This window comes from Ctenopharyngodon idella, chromosome 7 (genome assembly GCF_019924925.1).
Source record: "Ctenopharyngodon idella isolate HZGC_01 chromosome 7, HZGC01, whole genome shotgun sequence".
Lineage (NCBI taxonomy): Eukaryota > Metazoa > Chordata > Actinopteri > Cypriniformes > Xenocyprididae > Ctenopharyngodon > Ctenopharyngodon idella.
Window position 1 is genome coordinate 28,876,502 of NC_067226.1, and position 22,528 is coordinate 28,899,029.

Sequence of the window (22,528 nt, forward strand, 5' to 3'; positions counted from 1 at the left end):
TCTGTATCTCCTATGCTGCATGGAGCAACTCGCATAATAGCTGTTCAAATTATTTCACGGCATCGTGTGTAAGACTTCAGTAAAATTATTAGGTAATTATTCCCTCACGAATAAATCTCTTAGTGAGTAAAAATGGCTGTCTATATTATGACAGACTACACAACATTATAATATTATTTTTAAATTAATTTACAAATGATTATTATTATTATTTAAATTATTATTGTCCCTGGTTCAACAGGGTACTCTTGTAAGAAAGTAATGGCTGGGACATACTTTAAGTATCACCTCTGCTTAAAAAGATGTGATCTAATCCTGTTTACATGAAATAAGCTGCTCCCGAGCAGGTTTGAGCTTATGGATCTGTTACTATGACAGCAACTCCAGGATGAGCTTATAAGGACCTCACAATCCTGGATCAATTTTATTATCAACAGTAAAATCCAGATAACTGAGAAATTCATGTCCGAAGAACGGGCCCCAGATCAGAAACACTATCAAATACACACTCATAATAATAAGGCCTGTCTTATTTTAAACTTTAGTGCAAAATAATCTTTTGTGCTTACGATGAATCACTTTGTTGTGTTTATCATTTGTAAGGACATAAGCATCTGCTAAATGATTACATTGAGCTGAATAAGGTCAAAAGATCTGTGATTCAACACTTGTAGCTTCCAACTGATGTTAAAGGTTTAGTTCACCCAAAAAAGAAAATTCTGTTATTTATTACTCAGCCTCACGTTGTTCCACACCTGTAAGACCTTCGTTCATCTTTGAAACACAAATTAAGATGTCTTTACTACTTCTCTGGACCTAGAATGTGGTAATTCTGTTGCTTTCTATGTGAGATAAAATCAAAAATATCTTAATTTGTGTTCTGAAGATGAACAAAGGTCTTACGTTTGGAACAACATGAGGGTAATTAATGACAGAAATTTCATTTTTGGGTGAACTAACCCTTTAACAAATTCTCAAGACAGACTCTCAGACTATCACTTCTGCTTAGTGCTAATATTAATCTTAATTGTACTTCATTACCTGTTAGAGATGATTTTATTACACAAACGTGTGCTGTTAGTTTTGAATGAGATTTCCTCTTTTCAGGTGTTTCTGCTTCAGTGTCTCTGGTCATCAATCCCAGCAGAAGTCAACACTTCTCATCTGACTCTCTCTCTCTGAGCTGTGAGGATCAGAGTAACTCTGCTGGATGGACAGTGAGAAGATACACAGACAAAGACACAAAAAATTGTTCAACACAAACAGGATCTGCATGTGTAATCGAGTCTCTCAGCACATCTGACACTGGAGTGTACTGGTGTCAGTCTGAATCTGGAGAGAAACGTCATCCTCAAAACATCACTGTACATGGTGAGTCCTGTTTCTAATCACATCATCTACTAATGTAATAATCTAAATTCAGTCCCACTTTATATTAGGTGGCCTTTAATACTATGTACTTACATTTAAATTAATAATTTGATACAATGCACTTATTGTGTACATACATGTTTTTTAAAAATACCTGCATGTAATTGCATCTGTTATTAATTTCTGTAATTACATTTATAATTAAATTCTTGACCCATCCCTTACACCTTAACCCACCCTTAAACTTACTCTTAACACCAAGCCTGTCCCTAACCTTACCCATGTCCCACCTCAATAGCAGCAAAAGTGTTTTGCAATACAATATGAATGCCATAAGTACATTGTACTTATTTTTTGATGTAAGTACATAGTAGTTTAGGCCATATAAACCAGGATCCTAAATTCTAATTACAGTCTACACACATTTTCCACTAATTGTTTTCTATACAGCTGATCACAGACTTCTATACAATTTTTAAGGTTTTTCTACACGTCTATTATAGTGATGTTATATTAACCTGCTCTTAAAGGCGGGGTAGACAATTTGTTTTATTAACACTTTTTGTTAAAACTCTTCACATCCTGATAGCAATCAATAATAGAAGTGGTCTAAATATTAAAACATGTACATATATCTTCAGTGGAAGTCTCAGAATCAAAAATTCTTTTCCGATTCCTCCTGAGGAACTTTTCATGTTCATCAGGCAGTCTCTTCCCATATAAATTGAGATTAAGCTGCAAAATGGACCTGATTTTATGCCAGTTGTTAAAAATCTGATACACAATCAACAAACTGTCATGGAAATTTGTAACTATTTTGCATTTTGGCAAACTGGTGGCTAATGCGTATTAATTTGTACAATCACATTAATATGATCTTATTGCACGCCACTGACGGTTAGGTTCAAGGATGGACCCTCATGCTTATTTTTTAATTTTTATTTTTTTAAATAAATAAAATTCATACAAAACAATCATGAGCTCATAAAACAGTTCTCATGAGATCGGGTTGGAGTACACAACACTAGTATAAAAAGCACAGGAAGTATAAAAGTACAATTCACAATATCAGTATTTTGCTAATGTATTGTTTTGCTATTCTTACTTTTTACAGTATTAAGCACACATTTCTTGTGTTTGTAGATGGTGAAGTGATTCTGGTGAGTTCTGTTGATCCTGTGATTGAGGGAGAGACTCTGACTCTACACTGTTTACATCGATCTACAAACTCCTCGATCCTCAGCGCTGATTTCTATAAAGACGGATCACTGGTCCAGAATCAGACGACAGGAGAGATGAGCATCACTACTGTCTCAAAGTCACATGAGGGTTTCTACTACTGTAAAACAGAGAGAGGACAGTCACTCCACAGCTGGATATCAGTCAGAGGTCTCTGAAGAATCAGTGATTTTATGTATTTTTGTAAAATGATCACACAGTATCATATGTTACTCACTAATAGATCTGTGTGTTTGTCACGTTCTCCTCAACAGCTCCTCAATCATCTTCTCTTCTGGTCATTGGTGTGTCTGTAGGATTGAGTTTTTTCTTGTTGTTCCTCGTCTCACTGGTTCTGCTGTGGAGACACAAAAACAACAAAGGTTTCGAGCAGTTCATGACATGTTATGATACTAAACCACCAACAAGTGAAGTTATTAAACCTAATTTCGGGAGGAGTACGCCGGCTACGCCAATCTAATCTTCTAATTAATACCATTGAGACAAATTCTTTCGGCATCCCTCCTCTTCCCCTTCTTGTATATTTTTGCCTATGTAATGGGGGGCAATCGGAGCTAGAGTAGAATATCCTCTCTGAGCCCCTCTAGCAGACAGTAAGCCAAATCTGTTTACCACTTACACTAAGATTATATGGGCACACATGAAATGGAAGATACAGTTTCTGAAGCCTAGACAGTCACTGCATGTTTATTAATTTATTAAAATATGTGAGTGAAAATACTCTTAAAGTCAACATAATGATCTTTGTCTCTATTATAGATCATCACCGTAACACTCAACACACATCAGTACCAACTCGATCTGGAGATATGGAAAACTCTCCTCTGCAGCCTGGTCAGACTCAATAACAAATCATTATTTATTTATTACTGTATCCCCCCCCACCAGCACCACCACCACCACCACCACCATTTCCCCCCCCCATTACCGCCTTGCTTTTCATCTTTTTTCTTCAAATACTTGTTTGCTGTCCTGCAGGTTCAGATCACATTTATGATGACGTGACTCCAATGAATAAGAGAGATAAAGGTTGAGCCTTAAACCTTATTATAAAACTCAATAACAAGTGATTTAAAGGGATAATTCACACACACAAAATGAATTCTGTCATCATTTACTCACTCTCATGTCGTTACAAACCTGTATGACTTTCTTTATGCTGTGGAACACAAAAGAAGTGTTCCATACAAAGTGGTCCAATGTTGTTTGGAACCCAATATTATTCACAATTTCATGTTGAACTATCCCTTTAAGCTTTTATATGTGTATATTTATTTTTTTCTGTTCGACTGGTTTTTATCTTTTGTCCTCAAAATGCCTGTTTGTTGTCCAGCAGGTTCTGATCACATTTATAATAATGCGACTCCACTGAATAAGAGAGACAAAGGTTGAGCCTTAAACTTTATATAAACACTTATCATTTAATTCAACATATATCGTTCATGTTGGCTTGACTTGTTTGTTTTAGAGCCACTGGAAGACGTCACATATTCAGAGGTCTCTGTTAAGAAAAACATACCTGTGGATAAAGGTTAAAACCCTCTTCACTACACCTGGACAATAAAGTCATCAGTCATTAACCAATTATATTGATGGTGTCTGTATTTATATAACATAAAATATGAATAGATATTTTCATGATTTAACTATTTTTTCCAGATGATACCACGGCAGATCCAAATAATGTGATGTACTCAGAAGTCGGAACAAAAGTAAAGAAATTCAAAAGCAAAGGTAAGATCCTGTTTCTCTTGAAGTACAATATAATTTTTCCAGCATGTTCTGCATAATCTGATTGATTTTCTGTTCTGAATTAGATATTAATACTGCAGGACCCAGTGATTTGACTTACGCACAGATCAATATACAGGACAAAAAGAAAAGCAAAGGCAAAGGTAAACGCACAACAAACTGCTTCTAAACACAACTGTCCGAATGAATCACATTTAACTAGATATAATATATAATGCTTCTATAATATCAGGAAACCTTTTTACAGTCATAAACAGAACTGATAAAGCCAACTTCAGTTTGGAAATGTAACAACAGCCAGAAAAATCACATCTGCCTGTGTTTACTGAAATGAATGAAACAGAGCATTTCAAAATTAATATCAGAGATGATCAAAACAGGCCTGTACTGAGAGTCAGATAATCAAGCTGCTGTTTTTCCATGACAGGCGCTGGACTTGGTGATGTTTTGATTGAAATGAAATCTAAGGAGAAATACAAAGGTAAATAAAGAGATGCTCTGAAATATATAGCAGGTTAGAGATCATGTGAAAACAAAATATGTAAAAAATATATATATATTCTTTAATATACAGAACCTGCTAACATGAATTAAAATAAAGTCTAAGATCTACACACAGCAGCGTATCTCAATTCTGAAAATGATATTAACAATTTTAATCAATATATTACTTATGTGGTTTAATTGTGGTTTGAGAGGTTCTGTTTTCTCTTCATATTATCATGGATTATCATTTATTAGTGTAGTTGCAGATGTATAGCATTATGTTTCTTCGCTCTGTTTCTGTTCTGTTGTTCACTATCAGGGAAGAGCAGCGAGTCTGGAGACACTTTATACTCTGAATTGAACCACAACACAGATAGAGGTGAGAGAAACACAAAGTCAAACATCATCACAGTTAAGGTTAATGTTTTGACGTTAACAATTACACATCAACAGATCAGAATGATTCAAAAAGTCATGTGGCTCATTGAGGAAATGTAAAAAAAAAAAATGTGTTCTTCAGGTGCTGATGCTGAAGTCAGTGATGCAACTTATGCTCAAGTTTTAAAGAAGAAAGGTCACAAAAACAAATAAAATGTAAGAATTGTTACAACTGTACAATGATTTTACAATAACTGACAATTAGTTCACAATTTGCACTTTCATGTAGAATGTAAATCTGCTTTAAGTGATTCAGTTCAGTTATTTGTGAGGATCAGCGGTTCATCGTGATCTTAAAACTGTAAATCATCAACAGCATGAGCTCAAATCAGAGGTTTGCATTATCCACATTACTTGAATAATTCATCAAACTGGATTCTCTTTTTAAAGGTCCCAGAGATCAGCAAAGAGAACAGATGCCAGAAGAGAAACACCAGCAGAAGAAATGATTTCATTCAAGTACATGCTTGAATGAAAGAGAATTGCACTGTATACTGTATTATCTGTAAAAAAAAAAAAAAAAACCTTATGTAAGCAAATATATCCATGTATAATATATAGTAAAACATTTTCTAGTGAGCATTCATGTTTAATATGTTACCTGTCTTATCAAATATAGCCTGTGTTTTTGCAAAGATTTTTCTTATAGCATATACTGTTTTCTAATTTTCATTTTTTTTCATACATGTTTTTGCTGCAGTTAATGAAGTGGGAGATTTCTATTTGATAAATAAAGACATTTAAACATTTTTAATAAAGACATTAAATGATTTTTTTTGCATGAGTTTTCACATTTGTTAATCTAAGGTCACAAGGGTTAAAAATGTTATTAGATTGTTGTTATTCTTATGAACAAAAGTAATGACTGAACGATTGAACCAATCAGATTAGGTTTTGGGTCGGGGCGACATGTGACGTACTCTGATTGGTTCAATCGCATTTCATTCATGATAGAAAATGTGTTCGTAGTTGGTATATGCCATTTAAAAAACTAGAAAAGCTGTGCAGTTTCACAAAGCCTTCATTATAATGCACAGAAATGGAAAAAAAAACATAAGCCTGTAACTCGCATGTCCCTGAAATGATTGTTTTGCTAAATTAAGCTGGTCTTTAGGCTAGCGCACGAGCGACCCCACAACATTTCAAAAAATTAATTGGTTGATTATCCAAAGCAGGAGGGTCAGGTCTTCAGGTAGAGGAATGAATTATGAATTAAATGTTTTATGATATTTTGATTATTTCATATCATATATATAGTATGAGAAAGGAAATAAAAAAAGAATGTATCAGTATTGTTATCAGTGGAGACACACTTATTATAGTTGCAGAAGGTGTTACTGGTCATGCAGTTGTATGATAAATGACACCGCATTAGGCTAGTGTGTCTGCCGTGTTATTTTTATGCGTGTGAGTGTATGAAGCTTTCATTTTCTTCACTACATTGCAAAGCATCCCAGACAGCAACATAGTGTGGCCTAGATCCGGCCCACATCTGGTACATGTGAATTACATTCGAACCAGATGTGGGCCGGATCTGGGCCGACACTACGTTGCTGTCAGTGATCAGACTTTATTTCAGAGAAACAATCTGTTCCTCGTTATTTTAAAGAGATGAAATTGAGATCTTTTTATATGCACCTGCTATGATTCTGAAAGAACGCGCCTCGAGTCTGTTGCTATAGTAATGAACGCAACTTTCACAACTGACTGACAGATAAGCGTGTTTTTATTTCAGTGCTGTTGTTTAATGTTGTGGTTATTTCAGCAAACAGTTTCATAAATTCAGCTTAACAGCATTCAATAAATTCACGTCCTTGAATAAATGTGTGTTTTACTTCTGTTTCAGTTTCAGGTGCGGCCAAAATTAGGAAAACACATTTCGACTGAATCTTTTGAACCGATTCTTTTAAATCAACTGGTTCGCAATAAATACTGAAACAATAAATGTTTTTTTTTTAATTCGACTGATTTATTCTAGAATATTTAACTTGCAGTAGCTAACAACTCAGTGATTCAATGATACGGACATAGCGAGTTAAATTAAAAAACAGCTGAATTTGTCTCAGATTCTTAGATTAAGTGTGCTAGATTTTATTTGTGCTGCACACCTCTCTTTTAGAGTTTTGTAACTGGATTGATGACATTCGCTCATCAATCAATGCACTGCTCTGACCTTCACCAACTATGAACACATTTTCTATCATGTATGCATTGCATATGAAAAACGATTGAACCAATCAGAGTGAGTGTGCAGCCAGGTGTACCTGAAACAGCCCACCCGTGGAAAAAAGACAAGAGTCCTGATCAAATACAATGGGTGGAAGAAATACCATCATGCTACACTTTAAAAAAAAAAAAAAAAAGAAAGAAAAAAAAAAAAAGATGCAAAGCAGCTTGCTTGGTTTTGATTTTCAATATGAACATGGACTGTAAAAATAAGGGCCTCATGATCATGGTTTTAAGGAGGAGGTGTCAAATTTTCCATAGCCTGACTGTCCTGTAACATGCATGTGTGTCTCTCAAATGTGTACCGTTCAGTTAATTCCATTCCTTCAGGATTGTTCAATCCTATATTTTGTTTTGTTGTATTTTGTTTAGCATTGTAGTAGCTCGAACTAGAGTGCGGTGCTCGCAACACCAAGGTCATGGGTTGCATGAACAGATGTAATTGAATGCAATGCAAGTCACTTTGGATAAAAGCATCTGCCATACATGTAATGTTATAATTGGTAAACCAACATATTGTTAAACATTTAAAATTTGTTTTTTGTGCATAATTTTTCCTATAGGTTATGGCAAAGGTATAAACATGTTTTATCCCCTGAACCTGTTGTTGATAGTATAACCATAAGTCTGATGATCAGGAAGGAAAGTTGTTGAGGAACAAAAAAAATATCTTCATCCTGAAGAGTTGTTCACACTGGCAAAAGTTATGAATCGGTGCTCTGGATAAACCTCTGAAGCTCTCAAATGGATATACAGGCCAAAAGGCAGAACAGGCAACAGGCTAAACTATGTACAGCCCCCAAATGACAAGAGAAGCAAGACACTAGCCAGAAACCGACCAAAAACAAATCCCAGATGCTGCCATGAGACGTCCCGGGCCAGAGGGAATGCAAATGTGGTGTTAGAAGCAAGATTGACTCAAATCAACCAAGTGATGTGGGAGAAACCAGAGCGTGGGGGTTACAAATGATCAATGAAGGAACGAATGAGACAACTGAAAATGTACAACAAAGTCTTACCACAAAACAAATGGCTTCCCAAACTCCAGTGAGTGTACTGTCCTGTGCATTTACGACAGCTGGTACTTCCTCCTGTTTAAGAAACATGAAGATTATAAGATAATGCTGCTGTGTTTCAAATGTTCCTGAATTAATTACCAGTTAATTGGTAATTAATTTGTTCATGCAACCAACCTCCCAACCAACCATCATGAACTGCTGTCTATGTCTTTCATGTGGTGTTAGCAGTGCAACTCTATTCTTTTTCCTCAATATTATGATGAAATGTTTGGAAACCTGCTGTCCGTTTCTATTTGACCCTGGCTTCTCTCTGCTCTCTGAAGATCATCATACATCAAGAAAAGGAAACACTTCTTGAAACATTTATTTTTTAAAAAAAAAGGGAAATTTCTTCCTGAAGCTGTCTTGTAAAGTCTTTACAGCATTTCTAGCTACAATCTTTGAAGAACACAACCACTAAACAGTGGAATATTAAAGAAGTTGGGTAAAGGCTGTTACTGCATCTCTTTCCAGGTTAGTCTTTCAAATAACACTGTAACAAACACGAGAAGTGCTGCTCACTCGAAGTCAAAGTTTATTGAGCTCGCTGTAACTTTTAAATAGCAAAAGTCTAGGGCGTTAAGCCAATATAAAACAAAGGAAAGCTAAATTCATGTATTGTCTCATCCAGATCAAAGAAGCATTAAGGAGTGAATAACTCCTTATAGGCAAGAATAGAACAGTGTGGCTCTTATAGGAAATAACAAGGCACTCCTTAAAAGGTGTACGTGACTACAACAAATTAAAAACAGGAAAAGAAGAACTTCAACAGGATGAAAGATCAAGGAGAAACAAAGCAAAACACTTTCTTCTTAACACACACCTTGCACAAATCTAAACCTAGTGTACACGGACATGCACAACAAAACACTACCAAACATGGCTCAATTATAATATGCAAAACATTATATTTTGTTTAAAGAAAAGCAAACCAGAACAGAGTGGTGCAGCATATATTCACCTCCGTCATTCTCCCTACAAAATGCAAGGCTCAGGGAAACACAGACCATTACATATTGTGCTTGTCCAGATTTGGGGTTCATAACCTGCAGCAACACACAAAATTCTGTACTTTTACCCACCATTCAGGATCAACGGGAACATAAGTCAGAGCAGCGGCCATGTCTATAAAGACATGATGCTGTTTTAGTCAAGCATTTTATCGTACATCATGCACATTTTAAATGCTTTATTAAATAGAATCCAGTATTAAAATATTTAATACACAGCAGAAAAGATGGATTAGCATTTAATACTTGTAAACCTGACAGAATAAGCTCTGATTTTGTACAGGATGTGTCTCCTGAGACTCTGGATGGGAAGATCCGTTGGGTGTGGAAGAACTGTTGAAGCTGGGAGAGGGTTTCGTCCCTTTAACTACTGTTGGAAGAAATATTAATACTAAGATTGATCTATTATTCATACAATTTACCTGCTTTAATACAGAAATATGAATTTTACAGCATTTAACCAGTCAAATGAAGCCTTGTGCATTAGGAGTACAGTAGAAAAGATGGAGAACTGCTTTATCTCTTACTTGTCTCCTGGGTCACACACAGTCAACAGCTCAAACTCTTTTTTCTGAGAATCATTACCTGCAGATGAGGAGAGGAACCGTCTCCAACTTCTGCTGTGAAGACATAATAATGCAGATTTTACTGGGGCCATAAACATTTAAATCTGGCCACGATTTTTTCAAGCTTCAAGAAGTATATACTAAACAATCAGACACTTAAAAGATTGTTATACACCAGATGTCTCCAACCCTGAACCTGGATGGTTACCTACCTGCAGACTTCAGCTCCAACCCTGCCTGTGATTTTCAGGTAGCTCTGAACACCATGATTATCTGCTTCAGGTGTGTTTGATCAGGGTTGGATCTGAACTCTGCTGGATGGTAGCTCTCCAGGGGCAGGGTTGGAGTTCCTTGTTTTACACAGTATAGAAAACTCGACACAATGTTTAAGTTAGGAAACATTAAACCCTTCATTGGCTGATTTTAGTGAAGGTTACAAGGCTGTGGAAAGCTTCATATTCTCTAACCTGGTTGCTTATTTCTCCTGGGTTGCTCTTTTTTGGTCTTTTTATCCATTTTCTCATCTGCCTGGTTAACGTTGCTTACCATTTTTAAGAGAGATACACAAATAGGGAACACAAATCAGAATTAATACTAACGAAGTTAATGCTTGGTAATCTGAATTAATGGACGTCGGGGCTAATTGTCACAGTGGAAGTCAGTCAGATGTTTTTCTCTGGCAGTGTTTTTTCAAAAATTTTGCCTTTTTGTGAATGTATATATATATATATAGAATTCCATTTTTTTTATGCTTTTTTGTAATATGTGTTTGATAACAAAAAAGAACTAAAACACACAGACAATGAGAGGGCAAGAGTCAACATGAACAGGGTACAAAGGGACTAAAGTCACACCTTAATAAAAATGTGCTTTTTACTACTCCCATATTTATAGAAAAATATATATGTTTTTATTGAACATTAATGGAGCAACAGATTTTGTGTGAAATTAAATCATAAAAGTAATTTGTTTGTTTGTTTAAAAACCTTATAAATGTATGAGGTGGCAAGGTGAGTCTTTTACCCCACACACGGGGTTAAACCAGCATGGGCCAAAGGCACAAATTTACTAAAATACATTAGCTAAAGTAATATGTTTCGCATAATGTCTAAGGTAATACATGTTCAAAACAACCACTTAAACAAAGTTTGTACTATTTTCTGTTTATTTTGATTAATTTATTTTTTGTTCATTAAATATTGTCATTAAAATATGCTAATTTTAAAAATAAAAGATTAGAAAAAAATATTTCAAAAAGTGAAGATTCTGAAAGCATTGAATGAGATCCCATAATAATTTAATATAGCTTTACAACAGGGTGCCAGTAACAAAAAAATATATTTTATTATATAACATGATTAATATCATATTTTTAAATATGATGGTTTCATTATAAATATGGTGGACACCCAATTTAATATATAATATTTACCATCTGAATCTAACTGTCAACAAATGAAAAAGTCAGACAGCTATTTATTATGTTAATTATTGTGCCTTTAGCCCCAGCAGCAGGGGCGCCTTTTACCCCAAATACCTTCTTCCGTTATTAAAAAAGAAATAACGGAATAATGTTGCTTTAATTAGCTTGAACAAATCTAAAAAGACCTTTGGCTCAAAATACAGTCAATAATTTTATCGATTCTCATTTGCTACATAAATCAACAACATTTTAAGAACATTAAATATCAGATCAATTTAACAGAGAATCAACTTGGCAAGTGGCCAAATTTCAAGGATCAGCCAAATTTCCATGTGCATCACCAAAAGTGGTTGTTAAGAAAAGTGCTGAGCTGAAATTTTGTGCCATCTAATGGTTTAAAAGAGAATAAATGTGCCTTTTACCCTGATGTGCCTTTAGCCTCGTTGTGCCCGATGTGTTTTTACAAGACAAATGAAAATAGAAATACAAGGTGTTGTTTTGACACTTTTAAGAGAATATCACAGATCTTACATTATCTAATATCTGCAGAGATGGAAATAGACATATTAAAAGTGCATCACCTAATCAAATCTGATGGAAAATACACCCACTCGATCTTACAGCACAGAAGATAAACCAAAGGTTGGAAATAATCAAATAAATGACTAAAGAAGTCAATAACATCAATGGCTAGAATTAATAAAGAAGAGATTAATAAGATTTATAAAAAGGAATAGTTAATAAAATAAATAAATCAAAAGAATAAATTGAATAAATTTGAATACAAATTATTTTGCACTCACTAGTGTTAAATTATACTAAAAGAAAAGATAAAATGTATGCTTTTATCTCAGAAATAAAAATATATCTTACATTTCATAATAAATTCAACCAAGCTCAGTGATGACTCGTTTTCTATCATCTCTCTCTTTTTTCTTTTCTTTTTTTATTTATGAATTGGAATTTGTGCAAAGGATTGTTGGTAATTGAAGGATGTAAAAGATACACTTGATGCATTGTTCAAAATGAGCTGAATGAAGGACGCAAAACTAAGGCTGCCTTCAAAGGATCCTTTAAATTTAGATGTTCTTTGATGAAGTTTAATGGCAGCTGAAATATGCCGCCTTACTATGCACCCTATTCCACCACTGGTGCCCCTTCATGAAGCCCCTGCAAGATTCGCTGGACTGACACCAGAAGTTAATCTCAAACATGTGAACAGGCCTTCATGGTTCATGGTTTTCTCGTATAGATTTCAATGAATTTTGATTGCTACCAGTTTTCATATTCATTACTGTATTTTCTCTTTGTAGGTCAGATTAGTCACAGCATCAGAAAATCAGAAAATACACTGAAAACACCCGTGACCTGAACTGAACTGTTCAAAATACGGTCATTACTTTTGTTCGTAAGAATAACAACAATGTAAGAACAATATTTTTAACATTTTAAACCCTTATGACCTTAGGTTAACAAATTAAAACATGAAAAACTCATGCAAAGATAATGTTATGTTTTTATTTATCAAATAGAAATCTCACACTTCATTAACTGCAGCATAAAAAAAAAAAAAGAAAGAAAACAATATATATGCTATAAGAAAAATTATCTTATCTTGGCAAAAACACAGGCTCTATTTGATAAGACAGGTAACGTGTTAAACATAAATGCTCACTAGAAAATGTTTTACTATATATTAGATTTAATTGTTTACACAATATGTGTACAGATAATATAGTGCAATTCTCTTTCATTCAAGCATGTACATAAGCATTTGACTCAGATTCATTTCTTCTGCTGGTGTTTCTCTTCTTGCGTCTGTTCTCTTCGCTGATCTCAGGGACCTTTAAAAAGAGAATCCAGTTTGATGAATTATTCAGGTAATGTGAATAATGCAAACCTCTGATTTGAGCTCATGCTGTTGATGATTTACAGTTTTAAGATCACGATGAACCGCTGATCCTCACAAATAACTGAACTGAATCACTTAAAGCAGATTTACATTCTACATGAAAGTGCAAATTGTGAACTAATTGTCAGTTATTGTAAAATCATTGTACAGTTGTAACAAAATTCTTACGTGTTTTATTCTTTTTGTGACCTTTCTTCTTAAAGACTTGAGCACAAGTTGCATCACCGACTTCAGCATCAACACCTGAAGAACATAAATGTCATGATAAAGTGCAAGATTTTTACACTTCCTCAATGAGCCACATGATTGAATCATTCTGATCTGTTAATGTGTAATAGTTAAGATTAATGGTTCTGACGTTAACAGCGATGATGTTTGACTTTGTGTTTCTCTCACCTCTATCTGTGTTGTGGTTCAATTCAGAGTATAAAGTGTCTCCAGACTCGCTGCTCTTCCCTGATAGTGAACAACAGAACAGAAACAGAGCGAAGAAACATAACGCTATACATCTGCAACTACACTAATAACCAATAATAATTACACTTTATTTTGATGGTGGCCTTTAGACATTCTGTTGACCATAAGTAACGCTGCACCTACATGTCAACTAACTTTCATTAGAGTATTAGTAGACTGTAGTAGACTGTAGTTAGGTGTTAGGGTTCGGGTTAGTAGAATAAGTTGACATTCACTTGCAAAGTTACTTCAGGTCAGAATGTCTGTTGGGGATCATCAAAATAAAGTGTTAGCAGATATTAAGCAGACAGTCTTCTAATACTCCAATGAAACTTAGTTGACATGTAGTTGCAATGTTACTTATAGTCAACAGAATGTCTAAAGGGGACCATCAAAATAAAAGTGTTACCCTGATAATAATATGAAGAGAGAACAGATCATCTCAAACCACAATGAAACTTTATTATCAGGTTCTGTTAAAATATTATATATTTTACATAATTTTATTATAACCTGCTATATATTTCAGAGCATCTCTTTATTTACCTCTGTATTTCTCCTTAGATTTCATTTTAATCAGAACATCAGCAAGTCCAGCGCCTGTCATGGAAAAACAGCAGCTTGATTATCTGACTCTCAGCACAGGCCTGTTTTGATCATCTCCGATATTAATTTTGAAATGCTCTGTTTCATTAATTTCAGTAAACACAGACAGATGTGATTTTTGTGGCTGTTGTTACATTTTCAAACTGAAGTTGGCTTTATCAGTTCTGTTTATGATTGTAAAAAGGTTTCCTGATATTATAGAAGCATTAATTATTATATCTAGTTAAATGTGATTCATTCGGACAGTTGTGTTTAGATGCAGTTTGTTGTGCGTTTACCTTTACCCTTGCTTTTCTTTTTGTCCTGTATATTGATCTGTGCGTAAGTCAAATCACTGGGTCCTGAAGTATTAATATCTAATACAGAACAGAAAATCAATCAGATTATGCAGAACATGCTGGAAATATTGTACTTCAGGAAAAACAGGATCTCACCTTTGCTTTTGAATTTCTTTACTTTAGTTCCGACTTCTGAGTACATCACAATGTTTGACTCTGCCGTAGTATTGTCTGGAAAAAAACAGATATTCCTGAAAATATCTATTTATATTTTATGCAATATAAATACAGACACATACAGACAGATAAATACAGATTTGTTCTCTCAACTTAATTTTTTGAGTTATCTTTTTACATTGACTCAGTTAAGTTGTATTACTTAGAGTATTTCAACTTAAGGAATTTTCAGTGAAGATTTTTTAAAAAACCTTTATCCACGGATCTCTTTTTCTTAACAGTGACCTCTGAATATGTAATGTCTGAAGATGGCGTTGGATCTGGAAAGAGTCAATCAAGGATTTAATTATTTTTTATGATACATGTGTAGATTTTTTATAATAAGTTTTAAGGCTCAACCTTTATCTCCATTATTCACTGCAGCCACGTCATCATAAATGTGATCTGAACCTGCAGGACAGCAAACAAGTATTTGAGGAAAAAGATGAAAAGCAAGGTAATTATCAAGGGAAAAAATAAATTAATAAATAAATGTAAATGATTTGTTATTGAGTCTGACCAGGCTGCAGAGGAGAGTTTTCCACATGAGATTCTCCAGATCGATTTGAGTCTGATGTCTGTTGAGTGTTACGGTGATGATCTATAATAGAGACAAAGACCATTAGGGTCACTTAAAGAGTATTTTCACATATTTTGTTTACATGCATTAAATGCTCATTTTGTTAATAAACATGCAGTGATTCAGAAACTGTATCTTCCATTTGTTGCTGTTCATGTGGTTTAGTCATTCATAACATGAACTGCTCCAAACCTTTGTTGTTTTTGTGTCTCCACAGCAGAACCAGTGAGACGAGGAACAACAAGAAAAAACTCAATCCTACAGAAACACCAATAACCAGAAGAGAAGATGATTGAGAAGATGATTGAGGAGCTGTTGAGGAGAACGTGACAAACACACAGATCTATTAGTGAATAACATATGATACTGTATGATCATTTTACAAAAATACATAAAATCACTAATTATTCAGAGACCTCTGACTGAGATCCAGCTGTGGAGTGACTGTCCTCTCTCTGTTTTACAGTAGTAGAAACCCTCATGTGACTTTGAGACAGTAGTGATGTTCATCTCTCCTGTCGTCTGATTCTGGACCAGTGATCCGTCTTTATAGAAATCAGCGCTGAGGATCGGGGAGTTTGTAGATCGATGTAAACAGTGTAGATTCAGAGTCTCTCCCTCAATCACAGGATCAACAGAACTCACCAGAATCACTTCACCATCTACAAACACAAGAAATGTGTGCTTAATACTGAAAATAGTAAGAATAGCAAAACAATACATTAGCAAAATACTGATATTATTAATTGCATTGTACTTTATGCTTCCTGCACTTTTAAAGTCATACAATGTTTTGTAAGGAAATGTGCAAATTTTTAGAAAAAAGCAAACAATGAAGGTCTACCCCTGCATCAGTGGGGCAAAAGATTGTAAAAACACAAATAAGACTGTATAAATTCATACGCATTATAGCCACCAATCTTCCAAAATATAAAATAGTTACAAATTGCCATGAGAGTGTTGATTGTGTATCAGATTTTTAACCACAGGCATAAAATCAGGTCCATTTTGCAGCTTAATCTGCCAGTTTATATTAGAAGAGACTGTCTGATGAACATGAAAAGTGACCAATCACATTTTGCTTTGCTTTTATGTACTATTTAGTGGTGTGCTTATCTAACATAATAATAATAGATATATGTGGAAAAACTCAAATAATTCAAATAATTGTGCAGGAGTCAGCCTGTGATCAGCTGTACAGAAAACAATTAGTAGAAAATGTGTGTAGACTGTCATTAGAATTTAGATTATTACATTAGTAGATGATGTGATTAGAAACAGGACTCACCATGTACAGTGATGTTTCGAGGATGACGTTTCTCTCCAGATTCAGACTGACACCAGTACACTCCAGTGTCAGATGTGCTGAGAGACTCGATTACACATGCAGATCCTATTTGTGTTGAACAAGTGTTTGTGTCTTTGTCTGTGTATCTTCTCACTGTCCATCCAGCAGAGTTACTCTGATCCTCACAGCTCAGAGAGAGAGAGTCAGATGAGAAGTGTTGACTTCTGCTGGGATTGATGACCAGAGACACTGAAGAAGAAACACCTGAAAAGAAGAAAATCTCATTCAAAACTGACAGCACAGAGACTGCAATGAAATACAAATATGGATGAGCACAAACATAAACACTCACCAGTGACCCACAGTGGCTGTGTGCTGCTGTTGTGTGTGTAATAGGCTGGTCGTCCTCTCTCTGCTCTGCACGTATAAACTCCTGTGTGCTGTAGAGCAGCAGGACTGAGAGTGTAAGATCCTCCAGCTCCTCTGCTGCTGTCTGACAGATGATCATGATCTCTGAACCAGCTGAATGTCCAGCCTGTAGAGGAGCCTGAAACCTCACAGATCAGAGTCACTGATTCTCCTTCAGTCAGCCACGGCTGTGGAGACACTCGCACTGCTGCCTGAGCTTCAGCTGAACAAAACATCATGAGTTACAGAGCCATAGAGAAACTGATGGAGAAGCTGATCACAACAAACACAAACTCACCTGATACAGTCAGTGTAACAGCATCACTGCGCTGAGAGATCTGAGTGTTTATCTGTCCTGTACAGGTGTATTTACCACTGTGAAAGTATTTAACACTGCTGATGTTCAACTCTTGTGTTGAGCACAGACTGACAGCATCTCTGTGTTTCTGTTTATTGACTCCACTGGTGCAGCACTCTTGTTTTGTACATCGATTGGCAGAGTTTATATTCAAGTTGTTGGTTCCATTTATTTCCCATCTGTATGTCCACTCAGTGTCTCCTCCCCACTTTATCTCACATCTGAGAGTGACTGTTTCTCTTCTGAACACATTTTTATCAGGTCGTACCGTCAGCACAGCTTTAGGACTCTCTGTACAAACACAGATTATTACATTTATTTAAAGTTTTAGACATTCTGCAGATATTGTCTCTGATCTGTATGTTGCATCACACTGTTCTCTCTGGTCTTGTTTCCACCTGGTATTAAAATGCGGTTTGGTCGATCGGATCACAAGTGGACGATGCTAAATACAGGAGCAAACAGGGTGTAAAAATGATTTGAGCTTGTCCACTTTCGACCACTTCCAGAGGCAGTCGAAAAACATATTAGACTGGATTGCTTTCGTAGTGGAAACGCTCATTTATTTAAAGTTTTACACGTTCTGTAGATATTGTCTCTGATCTGTATGTTGAATCACATGTTCTCTCTCACCTGTAACATTGACCCACAGTGCATCACTGTAGTTTGTGTAATAGACTGGTTTCCCTCTTCCAGCTCTACACCAGTACTGGCCTCCATCAGACACTGAATCAATCTTCAGTCTGTAGGAGTTTGTTTCTCTCTTCTCTGTCTCAGGGTTCAGTGTGTGTTTGTACCAGTAAAGGTCCCAGTATCCAGTAGACGGATCCATGCGACAGGTCAAAGTCACTGTGTTTCCTGTCAGTGCAGCTCCTGCAGGATCTGATGTGAGTTCAGGCTTTGGCTTTAGACCTGCAGGAGAACAAGAACAGATTCAGATCCTCAAGAGTCAGAGTTCACCTGTGTTTGACAAATCATTAGTATTTGTCTGCAACAGTGGATACAGAAGAGTATAAGTGTTGAAATACGGATAACATTAAACAGATCTGAATATGAACTACATTAAAAATGTTTGTAATTATTAGTAAAAACTAAATGAAATGTTGACATTCATATCTAGACTATAAGAACTATAATGTTTGGGTTTTGCTCAGATCTAGTTACTCGTGACCATCACCAGGTTAATGCTGTCAGAAAGACTGTCTGATGTGCTGTGATGTCATGATGATGCAGACTAAAATACTCTTCTTAGTCATTTTTGTTTCAACAATTGTGTCTTTTTTGAGCCATTTTTTTCCTTCATTATAATAGCGATCAGCACATAACTAAAAAACAAAAACATCACGTCCTCAGTATTCTAGTCTGAAAGACTGCTTCGACAACACTCAACAACAGATAAACTGTGGCTCCATAACATTTCTATCCTGACATTGTTCTGACTGAGAAGATCATGTCTCCCTCTGACCGTTTCATTCAGCTGCAGATAATCATTAATGAAGTTAACCAAGATTTTCAGACTTGAACGTTACATTTCTCTTAAAACACTTCTAAAAATATATCACACACACACAAGGCTGAAATTATCAGCAAAAGAATACTGATGTTGGAGCATAATGCAGACAAAACTTCCGTTTTCTATGCATTTTTGTTTTAATTACACCAAACATGTTTGTGATTATTGGTAAAAAATAAAAATGATACACTGATATTCATTTCTAGTTTGCTATAGTCTTTTGTATTCACATAACTGCAGGTTGTACAATATTTATATAATTTAAGACAGTAAAAAAGAGTGCCAAATTAATGTAATGTGATGAGGTCGTGTGACAATGAATCATTGAATCATTGTGGCATAATATGATCTGTTTCACATACTATTAAGAAATAGGTATAATACAGTATAATATGCTGAATTCAGTAAGCAGTAAGATAGTTTTCCATTCTGAACAAAACCACAGTCTCTCGATTGGCTGTGTGATCACAGTAGAGAGAGTTTATGAGGACAATGATGTTCAACTCACCCTTCACATAGAGAGAAACAGAGCTTGATTGTGATGAGTTTGGTCTTCCATCTCTCAGTCCTCTACACCAGTACTGACCCTGATCAGATGTAACAGCTTTAACAATACTGAGAGTGTCTCTGTATACAGTGTAACGCACAAACGTCTGTAACTTCACACTGGATCTGCTGCCTTTATACCACTCATATCTCCACTCATGTGTCCAGTCATTTCTCCAGTCATGTGTCAGACCATTTCTCCTTTTCCAGTCACTGTAAGTCTCTATCTCACACTTCAGATTGACTGTCTCTCCAGTGAACACAGATCTGTCTGGTGTCACAGTCAATGTATATATGGGTGAATCTGTGAAGAAACACAAATGTGTTAATAATTTGTTCAACTAAAAGGTTTCATGCAAATTCATCTGAAAACGTTAAAATCTTGTAGATTCTGTATGAACTGACTTTATTTCCACTAGTAAAGGTATTGACGACTAGTCAAAACCTGCTTCGACAACACTCCACAACAGATAAAAATTGTGGCTCCATAACATCATTTCTATCCTGACTCGTTCTGACTGAGGTGATCAAGTCTCCCACTGACAGTTTCATTCATCTGCAGATGATCTGAAGGGCAGCAGATCACTGGAATGAACTGAACATGTCTGGAGGATATAGATGATGTACTATGAAAAGATCTGTGATCTTAATCAGCCTTGTAGTCTCTGTCACTCACAGCTGTTTGCAAATGCTTAACTATAACATAATCTGACTATGATAGGTGTGAGTAAAGTAAGCTAAAATTTGCCTGGTTTTCTACTCAATGTCTTAGGGTTAAAGTGATGTAATGAAAAGATGAACACACTCACCTGATACTGTCAGCATAACTCTGTCACTGAACTGTGAGTACTGTGAGGCTTTAGTCTGGGTTCCTCTACAGCTGTACACACCAGCATGAGACCAATCCACAGATGTGATTTTATAGTTCTTGTCTTGTCCTGTGCTGTAATGATCTTTATACCAGTTGTACCGCCAGACTCCTGCCTCCTGTATGTCACATGTGAGAGTGACCGTCTCTCCTCTGAACACACGAACATCAGGCTGAACACGCACTACAGGTTTGGGTCTCTCTGTGAAAAGAGCAAACAACACACTTCATGTTTGAATTTTTTAAAACTCAAAATTAGCTTTCATTGAAAAATCTACAAACTGAAAGAGCACTTACCTCTCACTGTTATCTTAATTGTATCACTGAGCTCTGTGTAGTATTTTCCTCTCTCTGCTCTGCACTGGTATGTTCCTCCATCAGAGACTCTCACAGAACTGATTGTTTTAGTTGAATGATCAATGGATTCACGGTTTGAGTCTTTCCTCCAGAGAAACGTCCATCCAGTTGACTGTCCCACGTCACAGCTGAGAGTAACTGTGTCTCCAGTGAACACTGAACTCTGGGGACTTACAGTCAGAATTGGCTTCGGTTTATCTGTAAGTGTACAGTGATTCAGTGTTGAGCTCATTTATAGGTGTTATTGGTCATATTCTTCAGTATTCTTCTGTTTTTATACACTAATCTATGTAATTTATTTTGATTTAAAGGGAAGTGTGTCTTTTCTGCTCCCACTAGTGACAAGAAACAGAATAGCAAAAATATAGTCTAGAATTTGAGAAGGAAATTCCAGTGCTTTCAAAGAATAATGCTAAAGTTTTGGGTAAGTTCAGGGAATATTAGTTATAGTTCAGAGCATTAAGCAGGTTTTGTGACAGACTTGAGGTAAGTTTACGGATAATTAAGCGGATAATCTCAACTTTTTAGCTTTTTTTATTAAAATTATAAATATCAACAAATGTTGAAGCAAGAAGGCTAAATTTTAAAAAAACCTTATTCAGCCATATTATCTTTGCAACCACAGACTGTTTTTTTTAGTTCAGTAAATTTTTCTTTTTTAATTTATTGAAAACATCAAAAACAATATCATTTGTGTGCACAGTAATATAATATAGTTTAATCAGTAATAAAAAATATAATGATTGCACAACCACCAGGCAACAATCTGCACTAAGGATGTAAATTGCAGATTGAAAAGAGAAGTACGACACGCTGCTTCTTAGCGTCCGTTTCCATGGAGATGTGTCTCATTTCGAAGGCTGCGTCCTGTGGAGGATGCGTTTGTCGGCTGCATAAGGATGTCTTATTTCAGGACAGTAACCATTATAAAATTATTCCTAGTGAAGTGTAAATTGCTTCCTTATTTGGATTGTAGTGGTCAGTTTACTGAAATGAAAATGACTTTCAAAATGAGACACAGCTGATTCCAGGATTTGGTGCTCTGTTGAGATCGAGAATGTCTTTGTGTGTTCAACATGAGCTCTGAGTTGACTGAACTTACTCCCAGCGGGAATTCTGGAACCGATAACCACGAGTGAGAAAGGTTTAGGTTAATCAACACAGTTCAGGGTTTATGGGACGGTAAATTAATCCTGCTTTCTGGAACAGTCTGTGCTTCTGTCACTTTACTGTTACTGGTTAAAAGGTTAAATATTTGCAAAAAGGACTAAGCAATCACAATTCTGTATGCAGATAAATGAAAGAATAATAAGATCAGAAGGAAAGTGGTCATCTATTTTGAACGCTGAAGTTAATTGTGATTTTCAGACTTGAACCTTACATTTCTCCTAAAACACTTAAAATATAGCTAAAAATATCACACACATAAGGCTGAAATTATCAGCAAAATAATATTGCTGTTGGAGCTTCAATGTGCACATAATGCAGACAAAACATCTGTTTTCTATGCAAGACATTTTATTTTTGTATTAATTACATCAAAATATTTGTAATTATTGGTAAAAACTAAATG

General features: G+C 35.5%; 2 protein-coding genes and 1 long non-coding RNA gene across 24 annotated transcripts in view; 2 read left to right on the top strand and 1 right to left on the bottom strand.

The window, feature by feature from the left end:
• The window catches only part of LOC127516295 (Fc receptor-like protein 5), a 192,660-nt gene extending 186,602 nt beyond the window's left edge, over positions 1 to 6,058 (top strand). For all 18 annotated transcript variants that reach the window (XM_051900781.1, XM_051900783.1, XM_051900782.1 and 15 more), the window contains 13 exons: positions 1,108 to 1,371; positions 2,515 to 2,760; positions 2,865 to 2,972; positions 3,370 to 3,444; positions 3,589 to 3,639; positions 3,944 to 3,997; positions 4,079 to 4,141; positions 4,270 to 4,344; positions 4,428 to 4,505; positions 4,790 to 4,843; positions 5,168 to 5,227; positions 5,369 to 5,442; positions 5,677 to 6,058. In XM_051900781.1, the coding sequence (XP_051756741.1) occupies positions 1,108 to 1,371; positions 2,515 to 2,760; positions 2,865 to 2,972; positions 3,370 to 3,444; positions 3,589 to 3,639; positions 3,944 to 3,997; positions 4,079 to 4,141; positions 4,270 to 4,344; positions 4,428 to 4,505; positions 4,790 to 4,843; positions 5,168 to 5,227; positions 5,369 to 5,439 (1,199 nt within the window). In that variant the 3' untranslated portion in view covers positions 5,440 to 5,442; positions 5,677 to 6,058. The remainder of the gene's footprint in view (positions 1 to 1,107; positions 1,372 to 2,514; positions 2,761 to 2,864; positions 2,973 to 3,369; positions 3,445 to 3,588; positions 3,640 to 3,943; positions 3,998 to 4,078; positions 4,142 to 4,269; positions 4,345 to 4,427; positions 4,506 to 4,789; positions 4,844 to 5,167; positions 5,228 to 5,368; positions 5,443 to 5,676) is intronic.
• Positions 6,059 to 12,494: 6,436 nt separating this feature from the next.
• The window catches only part of LOC127516298 (Fc receptor-like protein 5), a 237,800-nt gene continuing 227,766 nt past the window's right edge, over positions 12,495 to 22,528 (bottom strand). For all 4 annotated transcript variants that reach the window (XM_051900802.1, XM_051900800.1, XM_051900803.1 and 1 more), the window contains 18 exons: positions 20,896 to 21,153; positions 20,540 to 20,800; positions 19,693 to 20,034; positions 18,305 to 18,583; positions 17,612 to 17,962; positions 17,258 to 17,536; positions 16,906 to 17,169; positions 16,034 to 16,279; positions 15,810 to 15,929; positions 15,558 to 15,638; positions 15,398 to 15,448; positions 15,250 to 15,318; positions 14,978 to 15,052; positions 14,822 to 14,899; positions 14,484 to 14,537; positions 13,878 to 13,937; positions 13,650 to 13,724; positions 12,495 to 13,413 (listed from right to left, as the gene is read on the bottom strand). In XM_051900802.1, coding sequence (XP_051756762.1) covers positions 13,406 to 13,413; positions 13,650 to 13,724; positions 13,878 to 13,937; positions 14,484 to 14,537; positions 14,822 to 14,899; positions 14,978 to 15,052; positions 15,250 to 15,318; positions 15,398 to 15,448; positions 15,558 to 15,638; positions 15,810 to 15,929; positions 16,034 to 16,279; positions 16,906 to 17,169; positions 17,258 to 17,536; positions 17,612 to 17,962; positions 18,305 to 18,583; positions 19,693 to 20,034; positions 20,540 to 20,800; positions 20,896 to 21,153 — 2,951 coding nt within the window. In that variant the 3' untranslated portion in view covers positions 12,495 to 13,405. The remainder of the gene's footprint in view (positions 13,414 to 13,649; positions 13,725 to 13,877; positions 13,938 to 14,483; positions 14,538 to 14,821; positions 14,900 to 14,977; positions 15,053 to 15,249; positions 15,319 to 15,397; positions 15,449 to 15,557; positions 15,639 to 15,809; positions 15,930 to 16,033; positions 16,280 to 16,905; positions 17,170 to 17,257; positions 17,537 to 17,611; positions 17,963 to 18,304; positions 18,584 to 19,692; positions 20,035 to 20,539; positions 20,801 to 20,895; positions 21,154 to 22,528) is intronic.
• The window catches only part of LOC127516321 (uncharacterized), a 251,302-nt gene continuing 246,368 nt past the window's right edge, over positions 17,595 to 22,528 (top strand). For both annotated transcript variants that reach the window (XR_007930973.1, XR_007930972.1), the window contains exon 1: positions 17,595 to 17,676. This is a non-coding gene — a long non-coding RNA (uncharacterized LOC127516321). The remainder of the gene's footprint in view (positions 17,677 to 22,528) is intronic.